Below are 22,883 nucleotides of genomic sequence, written 5' to 3' on the forward strand. Positions count from 1 at the left end.
AAGGAGAGCGTCAGGGTTGTATTCTTTCACCATGCCTAGTCAATCTGTATGCTGAGCAAATAATCCGAGAAGCTGGACTAAATGAAGAACTAGGCATCAGGATTGGAGGAAGACTCATTAACAACCTGCGTTACGCAGATGCCACAACCCTGCTTGCTGAAAGTGATGAGGACTTGAAACACTTACTGATGAAGATCAAAGACCACAGCCTTAAGTATGGATTACACCTCAACATAAAGAAAACAAAAGTCCTCACAGCTGGACCAATAAGCCACATCATGATAAATGGAGAAAAGACTGAAGTTGTCAAGGATTTCATTTTACTTGTATCCACAATAAACACCCATGGAAGCGGCAGTCAAGAAATCCAAACACGCATTGCATTGGGCAAATATGCTGCAAAGGACCTCTTTTAAAGTGTTGAAAAGAGGTCACCTTGAAGACTAAGGTGCACCTGACCCTAGTCATGGTATTTTCAATAGCATCATAAGCATGTGAAAGCTGGACAATGAATAAGGAAGACTGAAGAACTGATGCCCTTGAATTGTGGTGTTGGTGAAGAATATTAAATATACCATGGACTGCCAAAAGAACGAACAAATCTTCCTTGGGAGAAGTACAACCGGAATGCTCCTTAGAAGCAAGGATGGTGAGACTGTGTTTCACATACTTTGGACATGTCGTCAGGAGGAATCAGTCCCTGGAGAAGGACATCATGCTTGGCAAAGTGCAGGGTCAGCGGAAAAGAGGAAGGCCCTCAACGAGATAGACTGACACAGTGGCTGCAACAGTGGGCTCAAGCATAGCAACTATTGTAAGGATGGCCCAGGACCGGGCAGTGTCTCATTCTGTGGTTACATAGGGTTGCTATGAGTCGAAATCCACTTGACGGCACCTAACAACAACACTATTAATACTACATTATGTTACTTCTATTCCCAAAAGCTACTGTAATTATTTCCTTATATTGGCATGGTAAGGCCTTCAGAGACTACAGGAAATGAGACTTATTGGCATGTCTTTATTTCAGTGATGCACCAGAATTTAAAAGTAGTTGTGGTGGTGCAGTAGTTAAATGCTTGGCTGCTAACCAAAGGGTCAGTGGTTCGAACCCAGCAGCTGCTACGCAAGAGAAGGATGTGGCAATCTGCTTCCATAAAGATTACAACCTTGGAAACCCTGTGGAACAGTTCTGCTCTGTCTTACAGGGTTTCTATGAGTTGGAATCAACTCAACGGCAATAGGTTTTTTATATATTTAAAAAGAAGTTATTCACTGTCTCTGATGTTGGAAGTATAAAACATATCGATCACTCTCATGGTCCTTTCATAAACAATGTTGATTCCTTTTGCAAATGCCTGCTAAAGAAAAGCACTCTTCTGAGAAAATGAAGCTAATTCATAACAAGTTAGATTTGACAATCTCTGCTGTTTTTGTGTTTTTCTGAATAAGAATAGATAAAGAGTAGATGGGTTGCCTTCTGTAATGGAAAGAATACAAATAATGCTTTTCTGTTTATTTTCTAAAGAAAAAAATTAAAAAAAAAAAAGAATTCTAATGTGAATTTGATAGTCAGCTAAGCTGCCTGGACTATGGCAACACATTTTATTATTGAAACAAAGGTTCTAGTATCAAAATTCCCTGGGACATACAGCATTTAGAAAAGAGAAAAAATAAATAACAACTCAGATTAGATGGATGAAAGAGATGAAAAAATGAAGAAATGGGTAATTTAGGAAGGAAACCTGTTCTTTTGAAAAATCAATGCTTAAAAGAAAAAAATGATGATTCAAATATAGGATGCAGGGATAATACTTTTTCAAACCTCGGGAATTATGTACTTGTAATAACAGAGGCTAACATTTACTGAAATTCTACTTTGTGCAAGGCATTGTGGTAAGAGCCTTAAATCACCTCATTTATTTTTATAATTTATTTTATCTCATTTAGTATTCATAACTCTCCATGAGGTAGATATTTCTGTATTTAACATACTATTTCTTGCATTTTACATGAGGAAATTGAGGCTCAGAATGGTAGCTCTGGGACTTAAATTCAGGCTGTCTGACTTTAAAATCCATGTTTTTAACCAATATATCATATTCAAATGCTTTCCTAGAAAAATCTACAAACTTTGAGAATTATAACTTTCATAAAATGCTTTGAGCATTTTAGAAGGCACTAAGTAAAAATAATTAATTACTAAAAGAAAGAGCAAAACAAATCAAGTATCTGGAAAATTCCTAATGGTATTTAAATAATACGTAAGATGAAAAATTATTCTAGGAACATACTTCACTGTTTTTAATCTGTGAAATAAACATTACTCTGACTACATAGGTTGTATTTCGTAACTCATGTCTGAATTCAAGCATTAAATATTACTTTCTCCACTTGAGACTATGTTGGCATCTACTGCCTGGAGGGGAGATGAGAGGGTAGCAGGGGTTAGAAGATGGCAAAATGGACACGAAAAGAGAGAGTGGTGGGAGGGAGTGGGCTGTCTTATTAGGGGGAGAGCAATTGAGAATATGTAGGAAGGTGTATTTAAGTTTTTGTGTGAGAGACCGACTTGATTTGTAATCTTTCACTTAAAGCACAACAAAAATTTAAAAACAAAACAAACAACAACAAAAAAAACACATTGTCATTGAGTCAATTCTGACTTATAGCGGCCCTATAGGACAGAGTAGAACCGTCCCATAGAGTTTCCAAGGAATGCCTGGTGGTTTGAACTTCTGACCTTTTGGTTAGCATACATAGCTCTTAACCACTATGCCACCGGGGTGTCCAGATGGAAACGTAAATGGCAGGGAAGATACATGCCACATGAAGATCACCAAGGAACTGAGGGACAGAAGCTGAAAAGTACCAAAGGCTTTCCCCCAGAGCTGACAGAGAAAGGAAGCCTTCCTCTAGAGCTGACACCCTGCATCCTTTTAAGCCGGTTGTGGTTTTTCTGTAAGAGCAGCACTAAGAAATTAAGACACCTCTTATGTTCAGAAAATGATACAATGCTAGGAGAAGCCCTGATGAATTTCTCTTTTATTCATTTTATATATCCTTATTTCTGTTTATGTTCAAATATCATTTCCTTAAAGAATGTCTTCCTGACCCCCCTATCTAACACAGGATCACCTGTCTATTCTTCTGTATGGCTCATAGTAGAAACTATCTTTCATTTCAATTTGAATGTAGTTTCACACACATGTCTCACCCCCCTCTACCTGGCCCAGGATTAAAGTTTGACAAGGGCAAAATAAATAAACATTACTTTCTCAACTACTTTTTATTACATTTTAAAAAATGAGTGTTTTTGCCAAAAACAGCCGGTATAAAGTATTTTAAAATCTAGGTGGTAAATTTCTGTTCTCGGCAAGAACACTGCCTAGATTTTAAAATACTTTAAACCGGAGATTTTTCTTCAAAGTATGGGCTTACATAAATGCAATTTCCATCAAACCCAATTGGTATTTGGAAACGCTGTGATAAACTACTTCAAAAACTTATTTTTCAGATATTTGAATGCTTCAGTAATATGACATATAACTGTAAAGCAACCTTACTGATTTTTAAGCAAACATATTCAAATATTATTTTGTCATTTTATGTCACCTGAGGATCCTACTCCAAGGATATCATCGTTTAAAACATCTTAAAAACTCCTCATTAAGAATTATCAGAGCCTGCTAAATGTTCTTTTAGGCATGCTCAATGGTAGCAAATCTTGTTCAATTACGTGTGGATATTACCTCAAACAGAAATTTAATATGTCTTAGTCTCAGTTAACAAGTGTATATGAGAGTCTTCTAATGTAAAATTCTGGATGAGAACTAATATTAACACTGTAATATCTGAATATTAAAAAATCATAAGGTTACTTGGAGCCAAGTGTGGAGAATAGAATGAGTCATCAAGCTGGTTAGTAATGGTTTCTTGGTTAAATTTAAAATCACTGTTAAATGCATTTTAAAAATTAGAAAATATTGGCAAAACATGAGTTAAGATTATAGTTCCAGAATGTAGAAAAACAAACTAATTCTAAAGGCAGCGGTAGAGAGGAAATAAAGGTAAGAAAAGAAATAGCTGAAATGAAAAGATTATCCTCTAGCAAGGTTGATCAAAGGAAAAAAACAAAAAAGAATGTACATTAGAAACAAAAAAGGAAACAGTAAAAATTTTAAAAATCAAATGATATTTACAACCTTATGCTAATGTATTTGAAAAGTTAGGTGAAATGATTTTCTATAAACATATAAATTACTAAAAGTGCCTCAAGAAGAAATAAAGAACCTGAAACCAGTTACTTTTAAAGCAACTGAAATAGTATCTTATACCTCTCTTTCCTTACCTCAAAGACGGGGTTTAGGGTTTTTACGCGAAGATGTACCAACCCTTTCAAAGACCAGATAGCCTCTATTTAACATACAAAGTATTTCAGAGAACAGAAAAATAAATAAATGAAAGAATGCTCCCCAACTCACTTATAAAGCTATTATAACCTTGATACTTAAACTGGACAACAAAAGAAAAATATCACAATCTTACTTACGAGTACAAATACAAAATCCTAAATAAGATATTAAAAACCCAATCCCAGTGCATACTAGCTAATCAAATTCAGCAAGGTTTAATAACAATAATACAATATAACCAAATGAAGTTTACCCAAGCAATGTAAGGATAATTCAAACATCAAAATATATATTAAACTAATCTAATTACATTAACACATTTAAAGAGAAAGAAATTAAATAGCAGAAATAGAAAATGCATTCCATAAAACTTAAAACTGATTCATAATCTTTTAAAAATCTCATAGAAAACAAGAACAGACAGAACAGATGGAAAACAACTTCTTTGACTTGATCTTTTAAAATATACTACAAACATCACGCTTAATGCCAAATTTTTGGAAATATTCCATTAAAGGCAGGAACAAAATAACTATGAACCCAGATTCTAGATTTTATTCAACACTGTATTTTAAATCATAGTAAATGCAACAAAACAAGAAATTAAATATATGCAAGCAGGTGACAAAATTATCCTTATTTGTAGAGAATAGGATTTCTACAAAGAACATATAAGAGAATCTATACACAATTAGAACTAATAAGAGCTCAACAGGGTTGTTTAATGCAATGTCAATATGCAAAAATAGCATTCCTGTATATCAGCAATAACCAATTTCAAAATAGAATAGAGAAAAAGATCCCACTCCCAATTGTAACAAAAACTGCAAGGCACCTTAAAAAAATTTTTTAAAAACCCATTACCATGAAGTTGATTCCGACTCATAGTGACTCTACAGGACAGAGGAGAACTGCCCCATAGGGTTTCCAAGGAGCAGCTGGTAGATTCGAACTGCCAACCTTTTGGTTTGCAGCCGAACGCTTAACCACTGCGCCACCAGGGCTCCTAGGAACAAACAAAAAACTCAGTTTTGCAAAGATGGCAATTTTCCCCAGATTCATTTATAATCAAAAGCAACTTCAATCAAAATTCCAACAGTGTTTTCCATGGAAAAATTGATTCTAAAAATCACACACAACAGCAAAGTGCCAAGAACAGCTAAAATAATTTTGAAGAAAAAGAACAAGTTAGAGGAAGTGTGGAATTGACACTAGGTTATATAAATGGAGCAGTGGAACAGAAGAGAGCACCTACACACAGAACTCGTGCATCACAAAGGTTGTATCAAAATTCAGATGGGCTATCTGATAAATGATACAGAAGGTACACTGCTTACTCATATAAAACAATAAAATTATGTTCCACATAACACAGACAAAAATAAATTCCAAGGTATTAGAGAAATGAGTCAAAAAACTAAACCTAAAAAACTGCTAGGAAAAATATGGTAGAACACTTTTATGACTTTAGAGGTAGGGAAGGATTTCTTAAAACACAAAAGGCAAAGAAAATAACACAAATAAAGTGAAAGGACAAGTCACAAGCCAAGAGAAGATATTTGTAATGCACATAACAGACAAGAAATTAATACCATGAATATTTAAACAAGCCAACTTAGAAAAAAGAAAAGACAATATAACGAAGGGCAAAGGCAACAAATTGGCAAATCACAGAGAAGAAAACCCAAATGGCGAATAAACACGAAAACATGCTCAACCTTTCTAGTATTACAGAATTGAGACACCATTTCAAAGGTTGGAAAAACTTAAAAGCGAGAGAACAACGAGATGGGAGAAATGGGGAATTCATACTCTGGTTTGAGTGTAAATTAAAATAACCACTTGAGTTGAAGGTACTTATATCCTACATTGCAACAGTTCTACTTTCTGATATCCATCCCATGGAAACTCTTGTTCATGTGCAAAGAAGATAGGTATACAAGAATGTTCATTGAAAAATAGTTTAAATAGCAAAAATTTGGAAATTACTTAGGTCCATCAAAAGAAGAATGAATGAATAAATTGCAATATATTTTTACAATGGAGTACTGTACTGCAGTTAAAATGAACAAATTAGTGGTACATATTTCAACATATATATTCTCAAAAACATAAAATTGAGTGAGGAAATCAAGCTACTAAATGATCCCACTAATACAGATTTTAAAAATTTGCAAAACAGTAAGTTTTATGGATATACAAATATTCAGGGCCAGTATAAAATATGCAGAATAATAAATAGCATATTTATGAGAAGGGTTACCTCTGGGAAGGAAGGGAGTGGAATAGAAACATGGAAGGGAGCACATGGGGTATCAGCTGTATCTTTAATATTTCGTGTTTAATATATATGGCATAATGTTAAGATTTCAAAATAGTTTGGTTGTGAGTACACGGACGTTTGTTATTTTCTATACTTCTATATATTTAAAATATTTTATAAAATAAACTTTCTTAAAAGGAAACATATTTCAAAAAATGAACCAGAACTACATGTATTAACATGAATACACCTCAGAAACAAAATACTGAGTTAAAAAAATCAAGTTGCAGAAAGAGATGTATAGTATATCATTTATATACTATTTTAAAACATGTAAAACAGTAGCAAAGATTTTTATGGCTACATATATATTGGTAATTGTACAGACTTTCAATGGTATGCTCCAAACTCAGGATGATGGTTACCTCTGGGTAGGGATTAACAGGAACAGGATTGGGTATGGAAGGGAAGTATATACAGGCAGCTTCAGCTAAACCTGTAGTATGCTTTATTTCTTTAAAAATTTCAAAGTGGATGCTGTCTCATTAGTGGGAGAGCAACTAAGAGTATATAGCAAGGTGTATGTAAATTTTTGTAGGACTGACTTGATTTGTAAACTTCCACTTAAAGCACAATAAAAATTTTTAAAATTCAAAGCAAATATGGCATTTTCTAAAGCTTGGTATTAGATGGTTTTAAAAAAAGGAAGTCAAAGGTAGCACTAAATGTGGGTGAAGAGCACACAGAGTAACCAAGGTAAATGATGTCACTAAGAAGTACACAACAGAAAAGGTTGTTTCTGATAAAGGATATAACATATATAATGTTATAACACACAATAACAACCAAAATATAAGTGTGTGGTTACATGTATGTATGTGTATGCATACATGTACCTCTATATATTTAATAAATCACACAGGGGGCACAGTCAGATACTTCTTAGACATAACCAAACATCTTGTGAGAATGGTTTTCTGGGTTTAAAGGCTTAAGGACCATAGTCTCAGGACAACTTGGTCGATCGGCATAATATAGTTCATAAAGTATAAACTATATTACATCCTGTTTGGTGCGTAGCATCTGGGGTCTTAAAAGCTTGCAGGCAGCCATCTAAGATACAACTAGCAGTCTCTACTCATCTGGAGCAAAAGAGAAAGAAGGTAATCGAAGACTCAGAGAAGAAACTAGTCAATAAGACTCAGTCTACATGAACCACAGCCTCATCTACCTGAGACCAGAAGAACTAGATGTTGCTTGGCTACCACTAATGACCATTCTGATCAGGGCCACATTAGATGGACCCTGACTGAATGGAAGAAAAACATAGAACAGAACTTAAAATTCTTATAAAGTCCACACTTACTGGACCAGTTGAGACTAGCGGACTCCCTGAGACTATCACCCTGTGATACTCTTTAAAAACCTTGGACCAAAACTATCCCCTGAGGTTATCTTGGAGGTAATTAACAGATTGGTTCATAAAATAAAGAATATCACCCATGAGTACTACACAACTCTAAAAAATCATCTACATGAGACCAAAGGTTTAACAATTTTGCTAAAGCGAAGATTTGAAGGGAAAGGGAACAGGGAAACTAGATTACTGGAAACGGATCACCCAGAATGGAACTAATAAGAATGTTGACACACTGTGAAAAATGTAACCAATGTCACTGAACAATTTGTGTAAAAAACCCCCATTGCCACTGAGTCGATTCTGACTTATATCGATCAACAGGACAGAGCAGAACTGCTCCATAGAGTTTCCAAGGAGCGCCTGGTGGATTCAAACGGCCGACCTCTTGGTTAGCAGCTGTAGCACTTAACCAACACACCACCAGTATTTAATGGGAACTTAATTTTCTGTGTAAACTTTCACTGAAAACAATGAAATATTATTTTAAAAAGATTTTTTAGAAAGCAAGTAACAATAACAACAGCAGCAGCAACAATAATAATAATAAATAGAAGAAAAAGAATAGCAGCTAACTTTTGAGCACTTATTATGAACCAGTCACTCTTCTAAGTATTCAGATGTACAATCCTAAAAACGCTTGGCGATAGATTCTTACCATTATCTGCATTTTATATAAGAGGAAACTTACGGAAAACAGAGAGGTACGAAGTAGTTTGTCCAACGTTAGAAAGCTGGTAAACAATGAAACTAAGATATAAAGCCAAGATTCCTGCTCCAGAGTCTGTAGTTTAATAACTATGTTATTGTTATTATATCATTTTCTACTCTTTTCTGTATGTTAGAAGTATTTCATAAAAAACATTTTTAACCTATGATCATACAGAAATATGGAAACCTTGGTGGCATGGTGGTTTAGAGCTACAGCTACTAACCAAAAGGTTGGCAGTTCGAAGCCACCAGGTGCTCCTTGGAAACCCTATGGGGCAGTTCTAGTCTGTCCTATATGGTTGTTATGAGTCAGAATCAACTCCATGGCAATGGGTTTGTTGTTTTTTATTTTTGTTTTTATTTTATAAAGAAATAAATGTACATTTTTCTGTGTAGTTCAAACTGGTTCTAAAGATGCTAAAAGAATTCTAAGAATGTCCTGAAGATAGCATCCCAACTAATCTAATTTACGTGTTTAAAATTTGGTATTTTTTAGATGACTGCTTCATAGTCAAACATTTCTTCAATATTCCTTAGATAATATATAAAAGGAATCTAGATAGCACATATGTGGACAAATACATAATTCAACAATCTTTTCTCTCTGTCATTAAAGGCAAAATTCTATTACTTAGCTTCAGATCTGAAAACTTATATTAAGGGTTTTTAGTAAGCATTTCTGGTGAGAAATTTAATAGACTTACTCATTTTCTTCCAGTCTCTTAATTAGGAGTTGTTTTAATTTTTTAAAAATCAGTGGCTAATATGTATACAGTGACAAAAATATCATTTTGTATATTTTATGTATACCACAAAGTAAAAGAACTGGCATTCTCAGTCATCAAATATTTATGAGCATTGGCTATGTGTTAACCACACACTCCTCGTCCCCCAGTACCACTGTTACCATTTCCTAAAAATTCCCCGTCTTCTCAATCTATATACCCGCATTCCCAATCCTATCATCTACTAAGCTACAGAATATGCATTCAAAAAATATGAAAAAGAAGGTTCTTTTCTTCAGAGAGATCATTGTCTAGTAGGGAATCAGATAAGCAAAGTTTTACCTATAATACACAAGTACTATAATAAAGGTATTTAAAAGGTATTAGAGACACAAAGGTTGAAGGAGAGGAAAAGGGTAGCTGGGACACTTTGAGACACTTTGAGAATAGGAAACCTGGAACATGATGAATGGGTGACACCAAGTTGAGACTACTCTTTCAAGAAAATTTGTTTCAAAAGGAAGAAGAGAGGGTAGTAAGCTAGGGGTTTTAACATGGGAGAGATAAATGCTTAGCATCAACCCCTCTAAACTATTTTCCTTGACTCCACTCCTCTCCTAGGTCTAAATCCCAGTTGGTCATTTACTGACTGAGCAGGTCAATTAACATATCTAAGCCTCAAATGAGATACACGTGTAGTAACTCTAAAACATAGAAAGAACCTGAATAAATTATCTTTAAAGTTCTTTTAGTGATCTTTCAACTCAAAAAGAAATCACAAAAAAAAATTAATATTCAAAGAAGAAAAACCAACATCAATTAGAGATCAACTAGTTTGTATTGTATAATTGCATTCTATTATGTTTGCAAAACTGTTAAAACAATTAATAATTCCTATTCTGGCCATGAGTAAAATTTGTGCAAAAAGACAGAACCTTTTCACCCGAGTTGATAAAGTGCTTCTTCCCCTCAAACCTGCAGACTCCTAAAGAATCAATTATAATAAGCAACTATTTTATGATAATAGAAGTACTATGTTTAAGAGTCCATTGCTTAGACTTATAAAAGTCATATTCTAATGTTCATAGAAACATGCATTTTACACACTTACTACAATATATTCATTTTCTTCCCTTTAAAATTTTAATGTATATGTTGAAGGTACATGAAGAGTTTTCTTGTTTAAAAAAAAAAAAAGCTAACATTAACTTTTTATAGTAATATTTTCTCTTTCACTATTACACATTCTGAAATTTATAACAAGTTTTCCCTTACCTGATATGGACATGGAATGTGATATTCTCTGCAGCGTTCTTGTATCCATGTTGTTTCCCAAATGCCACGGTAAGCTTGCTCATAAAAGTAGCATCCAATTACAACCAAGAGTGGTACAAGATAAAGAATGCTGAAAACACCAATCCGGATCATAAACTTCACCAATTTATCTTGGTTTTCCTTTTCTAACGGAATCTCAATTCGAACTCTGTTTAGGGATATAATGCCAGCTAAGAGGAGAGAAACCCCAACTACCACATATAGGCAGAGGGGAGCAAGAACAAAATATCTCAATGCATCAACATCGTAGAGGCCAACAAAACACACGCCACTAATATTGTCACCTTCAATTTTATTCATCGCTAACAGGATGATAGTTAGAGTTCCAGGGATGCCCCATGCACTGGCGTGAAACAGCAATGCTTTCTTCTCAATAGCTTCACTGCCCCACTTTGGCACAGCTGCCAAGAACCATGTGATGGTAAGAATTACCCACCAAACGCTGCCAGCCATAGTAAAGAAATAGAGTACCATAAAAAGCATGGTACAGGCTTTATTGTGAGATCCTTGTGTCACTGTGGAAGCCTTATACTGGGCAGGGCTAGATGCATTGCAGGCTACTCGATCCTCGAGTAAAAACCCAATGAAGAAAATTAATGATACCATCATGTAGCAGACTGCATAAAATATAATAGGTCTTTCAGGATAGCGGAATCTTGTAACATCAATCAAAAAAGTTAAAAAAGTAAACAATGTGGCAGAGAGGCAAATGATTGAAATCAGTCCTATGAAATATCGAGCAAATGAAAGTTCTTCTCTCCTAAAGTACATATTTGGACAAGGAGGTGAACAATCACGCACGTGCAAAAAAGAATAACCAAGGTCAGGATCAATTTTCAACTCTCGGGGACACCAAAAGCCATAGTCCCTCTGCACTGCCACTGGGGCTCCTTCCGTAGGGTCTCCAGCTAAATTCAGATCCACAAGTCGAGGATATGGCTCATCACAATCTGGAAACCTAAAAAAATATAAGACAAGAACCATTTTTTAATCATTGGGATATCACTGGCACCTAACAATTTGGATTTCCAAATTTAGCACTGATGACCTTATGTATCCTTGTCTCACTGGAATGCAATTAAAATAAGTAGGAATAAGGTAGATGGTGATATTTTGTTTGTGAGCCATACAACTAGGTTTTCCACAGCTGACAAAAAATATAGTTTTATACTAATTTTTGTTTTAGCTTCAAAAACAGTGCCTGTTGCCATCAAGTCAATTCTGACTCATAGAAACCCCACAGGACAGAGTAGAACTACCCCATCAGGTTTCCAAGGCTGTAAATCTATGGGGAAACAGACCGCCTGCCACATATTTCTCCCGTGGAGTGCTTGGTGGGTTTGGACTTCCAGACTTTTCGTTTGGCAGCTAAGCGCCACCAGGACTCTCTATTAAAATATTGAAGCATACCCATACCCGTTGCTGTTGAGTGGATTCTGACTCCTAGCAACCCTGAAGGACAGAGAAGAACTGCCCTATAGGATTTCCAAAGAGAGGCTGGTGGATTTGAACTGCTGACCTTTTGGTTAGCAGTCATAGCTCTTAACCACTCTACCACCAGGGCGCCAATAAATAATATTTATTTAGGATATACAGTTTAGAGTAAGATTTCAAAATATAAAAATATATAGGTATAATTCTAAGCTCATTTTCTAATATTTAATTTCATCTAACTTCTACAAAAGAATAGTAGTAAAAAGTTACTTTTTTCTAACTTCAAATAGAGCATAGTCACAAATTTACTCTAGGCTCAGAACCTACTTAATTACTTAATAATATGAGTTAAAAATACTCCCATAATTGTATGGCCCAAGGTGCTCTCAGTTACATTAGCATTAAGAATCCTTGCAGGTGAAGGAAAGAAGCCCCAAATAGCTAAAGCTATATTGAAGAAGAACAAAGGAGGAGGCCTCACACTTCCTGATCTCAAAACTTACTGTATAGACACAGTAATCAAAACAGCCTCGTACTGGTTCAGTGACAGACACACAGACCAATGGAATAGAACTGAGAACCCAGAAGTAAATCCATTCATCTGTGGGCAGCTGATCTTTGAAAGGGTGGAAATCCACTCAGCGGGGAAGAAATTGTCCCTTTATCAGATGGTGCTGGCAAAACTAGATATTCATTTGCAGAAAAATGAAACAGGACCCGTATCTCACAACATACAAAAAAACTAACTCTAAATGGGTCAAAGACCTAAATGTCACAGCTAAAACCATAACATTCCTGGAAGATAACAGAAACAAAACTGGAAGACCTAATTTTTACCATAAATAGTCTATCAAACACAACAAAAAATCCAAGAACAAAAGATAAATTAGATAACTGGGATCTCCTAAAAATTAAAAACTTACGCTCATCAAAAGACTTTACCAAAAGAGTAAAAAGAGAACATACAGACTGGGAAAAAAATCTTTGGCAACAACATATCTCTTAAGAGTCTAATTTCTACAATATATAGAAAACTTCAATCACTCAACAACAAAAACACAAAAATCAAAACATGGGCAAAGGGCATGAACTTCACCAAAGAGAACATTCAGGTAGCTAACAAACACGTGAAAAGATGCTTGCAATCATAAGACATGAAAACCAAACCCACTGCCGTCGAGCTGATTCCAACTCATAGCAAACCTACAAGACAGAGCAGAACTGCCCCCATAGGGTTTCCAAGGCTGTAAATCTTTTATGGAAACAGACTGCCACAATTTTCTCCCATGGAGCAGCAGGTGGGTGTGAACCACTGGCCTTTTGGTTAGTAGTTGAGCACTTTAACCACTGTGCTACCAGGGCTCCTTCATTAGCCTTTAGAAAAAATACAAATCAAAGCTACAATGAGACACATTTCAGCCCTGCAAAAATGGCAATGATCAAAAAAGAAAACAAATGCTGGTGAAGTTGTGGGGAGACAGAAACTCTTAGACACTGCTGGTGGGATTGTAAAATGGTACAACTGCTTTGAAAAACAGTATGGCACTTCCTTGGAGAGTCAGCACAACTTGACCAAGACAAGGTTATGGAAGCTTCAGAGACACATCCAAACTCCCTGAGGGACCATATTAGTGGGCCAAGAGATGGGGACCACGTCTTGGGGGACATCTAGCTCAACTGGCATAATATTTTATAAAGAAAATGTTCTACATCCTACTTTGGTAAGTAGTGTCTGGGGTCCTAAAAGCTTGTGAGTGGCCATCTAAGATACTCCACTGGTCCCACTTCATCTGGAGCAAGGGAGTATGAAGAAAGGTTGTGTGATAGACATACTTATGTGACTAAGGACACCATTTTCATAATTTTGTTCTTCAATTTTCTTGCTGGTATCAGGTCTAAACCTTCAGTCTCCCACTAACTGGATGTTTACTGGTTAGTTTTCATCAAATAGCTTCCAAGAAACTACAATTGATATTAATATTGCCAAATGCACGCATGACTTTATGCCATAACCCTGATTAATATATTTAAACCTTTTATTTTCTAATGCAAATCATTTTCTTCAAAGCTAAACTACAAAAACTTGTTGTATTCAAGTACTCACTGAAACCATGCAAGGGTAAAAGACAAAAAAAAAAAAAAAAAAACCCAGAATCTCTATTCTTTTTTTTTTTTTTAATTTTTATTAAGCTTCAAGTGAACATTTACCATTCCAATCAGTCTGTCACATGTAGGTTTACATACATCTTACTCCCTTCTCCCACTTGCTCTCCCCCTATTGAGTCAGCCCTTACAGTCTCTCGTTTCGTGCCAATTTTACCATCTTCCCTCTCTCTCTATCTTCCCATCCCCCCTCCAGTCAAGAGTTGCCAACACACTCTCCCGTGTCCACCTGATTTAATTAGCTCACTCTTCATCAGTATCTCTCTCCCCCCCACTGACCAGTCCTTTTCATGCCTGATGATTTGTCTTTGGGGATGGTTCCTGTCCTGTGCCATCAGAAGTTCTGGGGAGCATTGTCTCTGGGATTCCTCTAGTCGCAATCATACCATTAGGTGTGGTCTTTTAATGAGAATTTGGGGTCTGCATCCCATTGGTCTCCTGCTCCCTCAGGAGTTGTCTGTTGTGTTCCCTGACAGGGCAGACATCGATTGTGGCCGGGCACCAACTAGTTCTTCTGGTCTCAGGATAATGTAGGTCTCTGGTTCAAGTGGCCCTTTCTGTCTCTTGGGTTCTTAGTTGTCGTGTGACCTTGGTGTTCTTCCTTTGCCTTTGCTCCCGGTGGGTTGAGACCAATTAATGTATTTTAGATGGCCGCTTGTTGGCATTTAGGACCCCAGGTGCCACAATTCAAAGTGGGATGCAGAGTGTTTTCATAATAGAATTGTTTTGCCCATTGACTTAGAAGTCCCCTAAAACCAAGTTCCCCAGACCCCAGGCCCCTGCTTCGCTGACCTTTGAAGCTTTCATTTTATCTCGGAAACCTCTTTACTTTTAATCCAGTGCAATTAGGCTGACCTTCCTTGTTTTGAGTGTTGTCTTTCCCTTCACCCAAAGCAGTTCCCATCTACAGATTGGTCAATAAAAAGCCCTCTCCCTCCCTCCCTCCCTCCCCGCTTTGTAACCACATAAGTATGTGTTCTTCTCCGTTTTTACTATTTCTCAAGATCTTATAATAGTGGTCTTATACAATATTTGTCCTTTTGCAACTGACTCATTTCGCTCAGCATAATGCCTTCCAGATTCCTCCATGTTATGAAATGTTTCACAGATTCGTCACTGTTCTTTATCGATGCGTAGTATTCCATTGTGTGAATATACCACAATTTATTTACCCATTCGTCCGTTGATGGACATCTTGGTTGCTTCCAGCTTTTTGCTATTGTAAAGAGAGCTGCAATAAACATGGGTGTGCATATATCTGTTTGTGTGAAGGGTCTTGTATCTTTAGGGTATATTCCGAGGAGTGGGATTTCTGGGTTGTATGGTAGTTCTATTTCTAACTGTTTAAGATAACGCCAGATGGATTTCCAAAGTGGTTGTACCATTTTACAATCCCACCAGCAGTGTATGAGAGTTCCAGTCTCTCCGCAGCCTCTCCAACATTTATTATTTTGTGTTTTTTGAATTAATGCCAGTCTAGTTGGTGTCAGATGGAATCTCATCATAGTTTTAATTTGCATTTCTCTAATGGCTAATGATCGAGAGCATTTTCTCATGTATCTGTTGGCTGCCTGAATATCTTCCTTAGTGAAATGTGTGTTCATATCCTTTGCCCACTTCTTGATTGGGTTGTTTGTCTTTTTGTGGTTGAGTTTTGACAGAGTCATGTAGATTTTAGAGATCAGGCGCTGGTCTGAGATGTCATAGCTGAATATTCTTTCCCAGTCTGTAGGTGGTCTTTTTACTCTTTTGGTGAAGTCTTTAGATGAGCATAGGTGTTTGATTTTTAGGAGCTCCCAGTTATCTGGTTTCTCTTCATCATTTTTGGTAATGTTTTGTATTCTGTTTATGCCCTGTATTAGGGCTCCTAGGGTAGATCCTATTTTTTCTTCCATGATTTTTATCGTTTTAGTCTTTATGTTTAGGTCTTTGATCCACTTGGAGTTAGTTTTTGTGCATGGTGTGAGGTATGGGTCCTGTTTCATTCTTTTGCAAATGGATATCCAGGTATGCCAGCACCATTTGTTAAAAAGACTATTATTTCCCCAATTGACTGACACTGGTCCTTTGTCAAATATCAGCTGCTCATACATGGATGGATTTATATCTGGATTCTCACTTCTGTTCCATTGGTCTATGTGCCTGTTGTTGTACCAGTACCAGGCTGTTTTGACTACTGTAGCTATATAATAGGTTCTGAAATCAGGTAGGGTGAGGCCTCCCACTTTCTTCTTCTTTTTCAGTAATGTTTTGCTTATCCGGGGGTTCTTTCCTTTCCATATGAAATTAGTGATTTGTTTCTCTATTCCCTTAAAGTATGACATTGGTATTTGGATTGGAAGTGCGTTGTATGTATAAATGGCTTTTGGTAGAATAGACATTTTTACTATGTTAAGTCTTCCTATCCATGAGCAGGGTATGTTTTTCCATTTAAGTGTGTCCTTTTGAATTTCTTGTAGCAGAGTTTTATAGTTTTCTTTGTATAGGTCTTTTACATCCTTGGTAAGATTTATTCCTAAGTATTTTATCTTCTTGGGGGCTACTGTGAATGGTATTGATTTGGTTATTTCCTCTTCTGTGTTCTTTTTGTTGATGTAGAGGAATCCAAGTGATTTTTGTATGTTTATTTTATATCCTGAGACTCTTCCAAACTCTTCTATTAGTTTCAGTAGTTTTCTGGAGGATTTCTTAGGGTTTTCCATGTATACGATCATGTCATCTGCAAATAGTGATAGCTTTACTTCCTCCTTACCAATCTGGATACCCTTTATTTCTTTGTCTAGCCTAATTGCCCTGGCTAGGACTTCAAGTACGATGTTGAATAAGAGCGGTGATAAAGGGCATCCTTGTCTGGTTCCCGTTCTCAAGGGAAATGCTTTCAGGTTCTCTCCATTTAGAGTGATATTCGCCGTTGGCTTTGCATATATGCCCTTTATTATGTTGAGGAATTTTCCTTCAATTCCCATTTTGGTTAGAGTTTTTATCATAAATGGGTGTTGAACTTTGTCAAATGCCTTTTCTGCATCTATTGATAAGATCATGTGGTTTTTATCTTTTGTTTTATTTATGTGATGGATTACATTAATGGTTTTTCTGATATTAAACCAGCCTTGCATACCTGGTATAAATCCCACTTGATCAGGGTGTATTATTTTTTTGATGTGTTGTTGGATTCTATTGGCTAGAATTTTGTTAAGGATTTTTGCATCTATGTTCATGAGGGATATAGGTCTAAAATTTTCTTTTTTTGTAATGTCTTTACCTGGTTTTGGTATCAGGGAGATGGTAGCTTCATAGAATGAGTTGGGTAGTATTCCGTCTTTTTCTATACTTTGAAATACCTTCAATAGTAATGGTGTTAAGTCTTCTCTGAAGGTTTGGTAGAACTCTGCAGTGAAGCCATCTGGGCCAGGACTTTTTTTTGTTGGGAGTTTTTTGATTACCGTTTCAATCTCTTTTTTTGTTATGGGTCTATTTAGTTGTTCTACTTCTGAATGTGTTAGTTTAGGTAAGTAGTATTGTTCCAAGAATTTATCCATTTCTTCTAGGTTTTCAAATTTGTTAGAGTACAATTTTATGTAGTAATCTGATATGATTCTTTTGATTTCATTTGGTTCTGTTGTGATGTGGTCCTTCTCGTTTCTTATTCGGGTTATTAGTTTCCTTTCCTGTTTTTCTTTAGTCAGTCTAGCCAATGGTTTATCAATTTTGTTAATTTTTTCAAAGAACCAGCTTTTGGCTTTGTTAATTCTTTCGATTGTTTTTCTGTTCTCTAATTCATTTAGTTCAGCTCTAATTTTTATTATTTGTTTTCTTCGGGTGCCTGATGGATTCTTTTGTTGCTCACTTTCTATTTGTTCAAGTTGTAGGGACAGTTCTCTGATTTTGGCTCTTTCTTCTTTTTGTATGTGTGCATTTATCGATATAAATTGGCCTCTGAGCACTGCCTTTGCTGTGTCCCAGAGGTTTTGATAGGAAGTATTTTCATTCTCGTTGCTTTCTAAGAATTTCCTTATTCCCTCCTTGATGTCTTCTATAACCCAGTCTTTTTTCAGGAGGGTATTGTGCAGTTTCCAAGTATTTGATTTCTTTTCCCTAGTTTTTCTGTTATTGATTTCTAGCTTCATTGCCTTGTGGTCTGAGAAGATGCTTTGTAATATTTCGATGTTTTGGATTCTGGAAAGGTTTGTTTTATGCCCTAATATGTGGTCTATTCTAGAGAATGTTCCATGTGCACTAGAAAAAAAAGTATACTTTGCAGCAGTTGGGTGGAGAGTTCTGTATAAGTCAATGAGGTCAAGTTGGTTGATTGTTGTAAGTAGGTCTTCCGTGTCTCTATTGAGCTTCTTACTGGATGTCCTGTCCTTCTCCGAAAGTGGTGTGTTGAAGTCTCCTCCTATATATGTGGAGGTGTCTATCTCACTTTTCAATTCTGTTAAAATTTGATTTATGTATCTTGCAGCCCTGTCATTAGGTGCGTAAATATTTAATATGGTTATGTCTTCCTGATCAATTGTCCCTTTTATCATTATATAGTGTCCTTCTGTATCCTTTGTGGCGGATTTAAGTCTAAAGTCTATTTTGTCAGAAATTAATATTGCTACTCCTCTTCTTTTTTGCTTATTGTTTGCTTGATATATTTTTTTCCATCCTTTGAGTTTTAGTTTGTTTGTGTCTCTAAGTCTAAGGTGTGTCTCTTGTAGGCAGCATATAGATGGATCGTGTTTCTTTATCCAGTCCGTGACTCTCTGTCTCTTTACTGGTGCATTTAGTCCATTTACATTCAGCGTAATTATAGATAAGTAAGTTTTTAGTGCTGTCATTTTGATGCCTTTTCATGTGTGTTGTTGGCCATTTCATTTTTCCACATGCTTTTTTGTGCTGAGACGTTTTTCTTAGTAGCTTGTGAGATCCTCATTTTCATAATGTTTAACTTTGTGTTTATTGAGTCGTTACGTTTTTCTTGGCTTTTTTCTTGAGTTATGGAATTGATATTCCTTTTTGTGGTTACCTTTTTATTTACCCCTATTTTTCTAAGTAAAACCCTAACTTGTATCCTTCTATTTCGCCTTGTATCACTCTCCATCTGGCAGTTCAATGCCTCCTATATTTAGTCCCTCTTTTTGATTATTTTGATCATTTATCTATTGATTTCCATGATTTCCTGTTGTGTGTATTATTTTGTTTATTTATTTATTTTTTAGAATTAGTCTTAATTTGTTTGTTTTTGTGCTTTCCATGTTTGAGTTGCGTTGATATCAGGACGTTCTGTTTTGTGACCTTGTATTGTGCTGGTACCTGATATTATTGGTCATCCGGCCAAACAATCTCCTTTAGCATTTCTTGCAGTCTTGGTTTAGTTTTTGCAAATTCTCTAAACTTGTGTTTATCTGTAAATATCTTAATTTCTCCTTCATATTTCAGAGAGAGTTTTGCTGGATATATGATCCTTGGTTGGCAGTTTTTCTCCTTGAGTGCTCTGTATATGTCGTCCCATTCCCTTCTTGCCTGCATGGTTTCTGCTGAGTAGTCTGAACTTATTCTTATTGATTCTCCCTTGAAGGAAACCTTTCTTTTCTCCCTGGCTGCTTTTAAAATTTTCTGTTTGTCTTTGGTTTTGGCAAGTTTGATGATGATATGTCTTGGTGTTTTTCTTTTTGGATCAATCTTAAATGGGGTTCTATGAGCATCTTGGATAGATATCCTTTTGTCTTTCATGATGTCAGGGAAGTTTTGTGTCAGGAGTTCTTCAACTATTTTCTCTGTGTTTTCTGTCCCCCCTCCCTGTTCTGGGACTCCAATCACTCGCAAGTTATCCTTCTTGATAGAGTCCCACATGATTCTTAGGGTTTCTTCATTTTTTTTAATTCTTTTATCTGATTTTTTTTCAGCTATGTTGGTGTTGTTTCCCTGGTCCTCCAGAAGTCCCAGTCTACATTCTAATTGCTCGAGTCTGCTCCTCTGACTTTCTATTGCGTTGTCAAATTCTGTAATTTTATTGTTAATCTTTTGGATTTCTACATGCTGTCTCTCTATGGATTCTTGCGACTTGTTAATTTTTCCACTATGTTCTTGAATAATCTTTTTGAGTTCTTCAACAGTTTTATCAGTGTGTTCCTTGGCTTTTTCTGCATTTATCCTAATTTCATTTGTGATATCTTTAAGCATTCTGTAAATTAGTTTTTTATATTCTGTATCTGATAATTCCAGGATTGTATCTTCATTTGGGAAACATTTTGATTCTTTTGTTTGGGGGGTTGGAGAAGCTGTCATGGTCTGTTTCTTTATGTGGTTTGATATGGACTGCTGTCTCCGAGCCATCACTGGGAAACTAGATTTTCCAAGTAGTCAGCTGGTGCGCTGGCTCCTAGTTCTGAAAACAGTCGCTGTCTGCCCGTATTTGTTCGTTTTCCGTCTCTAAGTCTGTGCTTGTTGTTCAGAGTTCGTAGATTGTTATGTATGTGATCGATTCCCTTGTTTTTCCGAGTCTTTGTTGCAAGAGGGATCCGCGGTAGCGTCCACCTAGTCCGCCATCTTGGCCCCCCCAGAATCTCTATTCTTAAATCTAGGAGGAGCGACAATCTTGTAAACACAACACAAAATACAGCATTGTGCTGAATGAGGCAATCACAACCTACTTAAGGTATAAAAATGATAAAGAGAAGGATTAATTATTGCAGGGGAAGGAGTTAATAAAGACTTCACAGAGTAAGTACCTCAATACAAGATTGTGAATCATCTTTTACCAGTAAACAAGGCATTCAAGCAAGCAAAGGCATAGAGGTTTGAACAGAGTGTGTTTAGTACTGCTGGAATGTAAAGTGTGCAAGACTTGTAACAGGAATGAGGCTGGAGAGGTAAGCATGTTGCAGAAACATGCATACAGATGTATGCGTGCATATATCTATAGGAGCCCTGGTGACACAGTGGTTAAATGCTAGGCTGCTAACCTAAAGGTCGGCGGTTTGTAACCCACCCGCCGCTCCACAGGAGAAAGATGTGGCAGTCTGCTTCAATAAAGATTTACAACCTTGGAAACCTATGTCCTATAGGGTCACTGTGAGTTTAATTTGACTCGATGGCCGTGGGTTTTTTTATATGTATTTACGTGTGTATTTTCTTTATACGTATGTGTGTATGTATACATATTTAAAACACTGATATAAAACCATGTAAAGTAATACTATTATCTTTTATGAATATATTTGTATATCTAACTGCCAACTCAACATATACACCTAGATATCTAACAGGCATCTCAATCTTTAGCTCTTTCAAAACCCAATTCTTGATTTCCACTCCTTGGATTTTCTCACTTCCATAGCTGGTAATTCCATTCTTCCAGTGGCTCAGGTCAAAAATCTTGGGGTCATCCTTGACACCTCTTCTCTCTCATGTATACTTCACAAACAGCCTATCAGCAATTCCTATCATTGTACTTTGTAATATATCCAGAATCTTACACTTCTCACTTCCTCCATGGCTGCTGCCTAGTCTGAATCACCTGTACCTCTTCCCTAGACTTCTGCAATGGCCCTCCAATTTATCTCTGTTTCCACACAGAAGCCAGAGTTATCCTCTTCTCATGATCAGGCCTCTCTTCTGCTCAAAACTCTCTACTGGCTTCCCATGTTACTCAGAGTCAAATCCAAATTCCCTACCAGACCTACAAAACCCTATGTGATCTATATACTCCCCCATTACCTTTCTGATCTTATCTCCTCCCATTCTCTCATTCACTTGGCCCCAGCGTCATTGGTCTCGTTCTTGACTATACCAAGCATGCTTCCACTTCAAAGCCTTTGTACTGCTCTATTTCCTCTTCCTGGGCTGTTCTTGCCCAGATATCTGTAGAGTTCGTCCTCTCACTTAATTCAGGTATCTATCTAATGCCTTGGAAACCCTGGCACTGTAGTGGTTAAGTGCTATGGCTGCTAACCAACAGGTCGGCAGTTCAAATCCGCCAGACGCTCCTTGGAAACCCCATGGGGCAGTTCTACTCTGTCCTATAGGGTCGCTATGAGTCGGAATCGACTCAACGGCAGTGGGTTTTGGTGGTAGTGGGATCTAATGCCTTGTTGTTGGAAAGGCCTTCCCTGATGACCCTACAGAAAGTAGAGTTCATTCCCCCAATACTGTACCGCTATCGCTTAACCCTACACTTTCCTAGCATTCATCACCAACTGACATGATTTGTTATCGCCTATCACTAGAATTTTAGCTTCATAAGAACAGGGATTTTGGTTCACTGCTCATCTTCAGCATTCAGGACAATGACTGGCACACGCAGAAGACATTTAATTAACATTTGTTAAATTAATGAATGCTGAATGAATATGTTCATATAACCCTAACCCAAGTAATCAGACAGAGAACTAGGAGCAGTGTGGAAGACAGACTTGAAATGGACAAAAATGGAG

At 36.5% G+C, this 22,883-nt stretch overlaps 1 protein-coding gene across 2 annotated transcripts in view; it reads right to left on the reverse strand.

Moving 5' to 3' along the window:
• Positions 1–22,883, reverse strand: part of FZD3 (frizzled class receptor 3) — a 123,871-nt gene that overhangs the window by 40,474 nt on the left and 60,514 nt on the right. For both annotated transcript variants that reach the window (XM_049865684.1, XM_049865685.1), the window contains exon 4: positions 10,807–11,824. In XM_049865684.1, coding sequence (XP_049721641.1) covers positions 10,807–11,824 — 1,018 coding nt within the window. The remainder of the gene's footprint in view (positions 1–10,806; positions 11,825–22,883) is intronic.

This window comes from Elephas maximus, chromosome 22, assembly GCF_024166365.1.
Source record: "Elephas maximus indicus isolate mEleMax1 chromosome 22, mEleMax1 primary haplotype, whole genome shotgun sequence".
Classification (NCBI taxonomy): Eukaryota; Metazoa; Chordata; class Mammalia; order Proboscidea; family Elephantidae; genus Elephas; species Elephas maximus.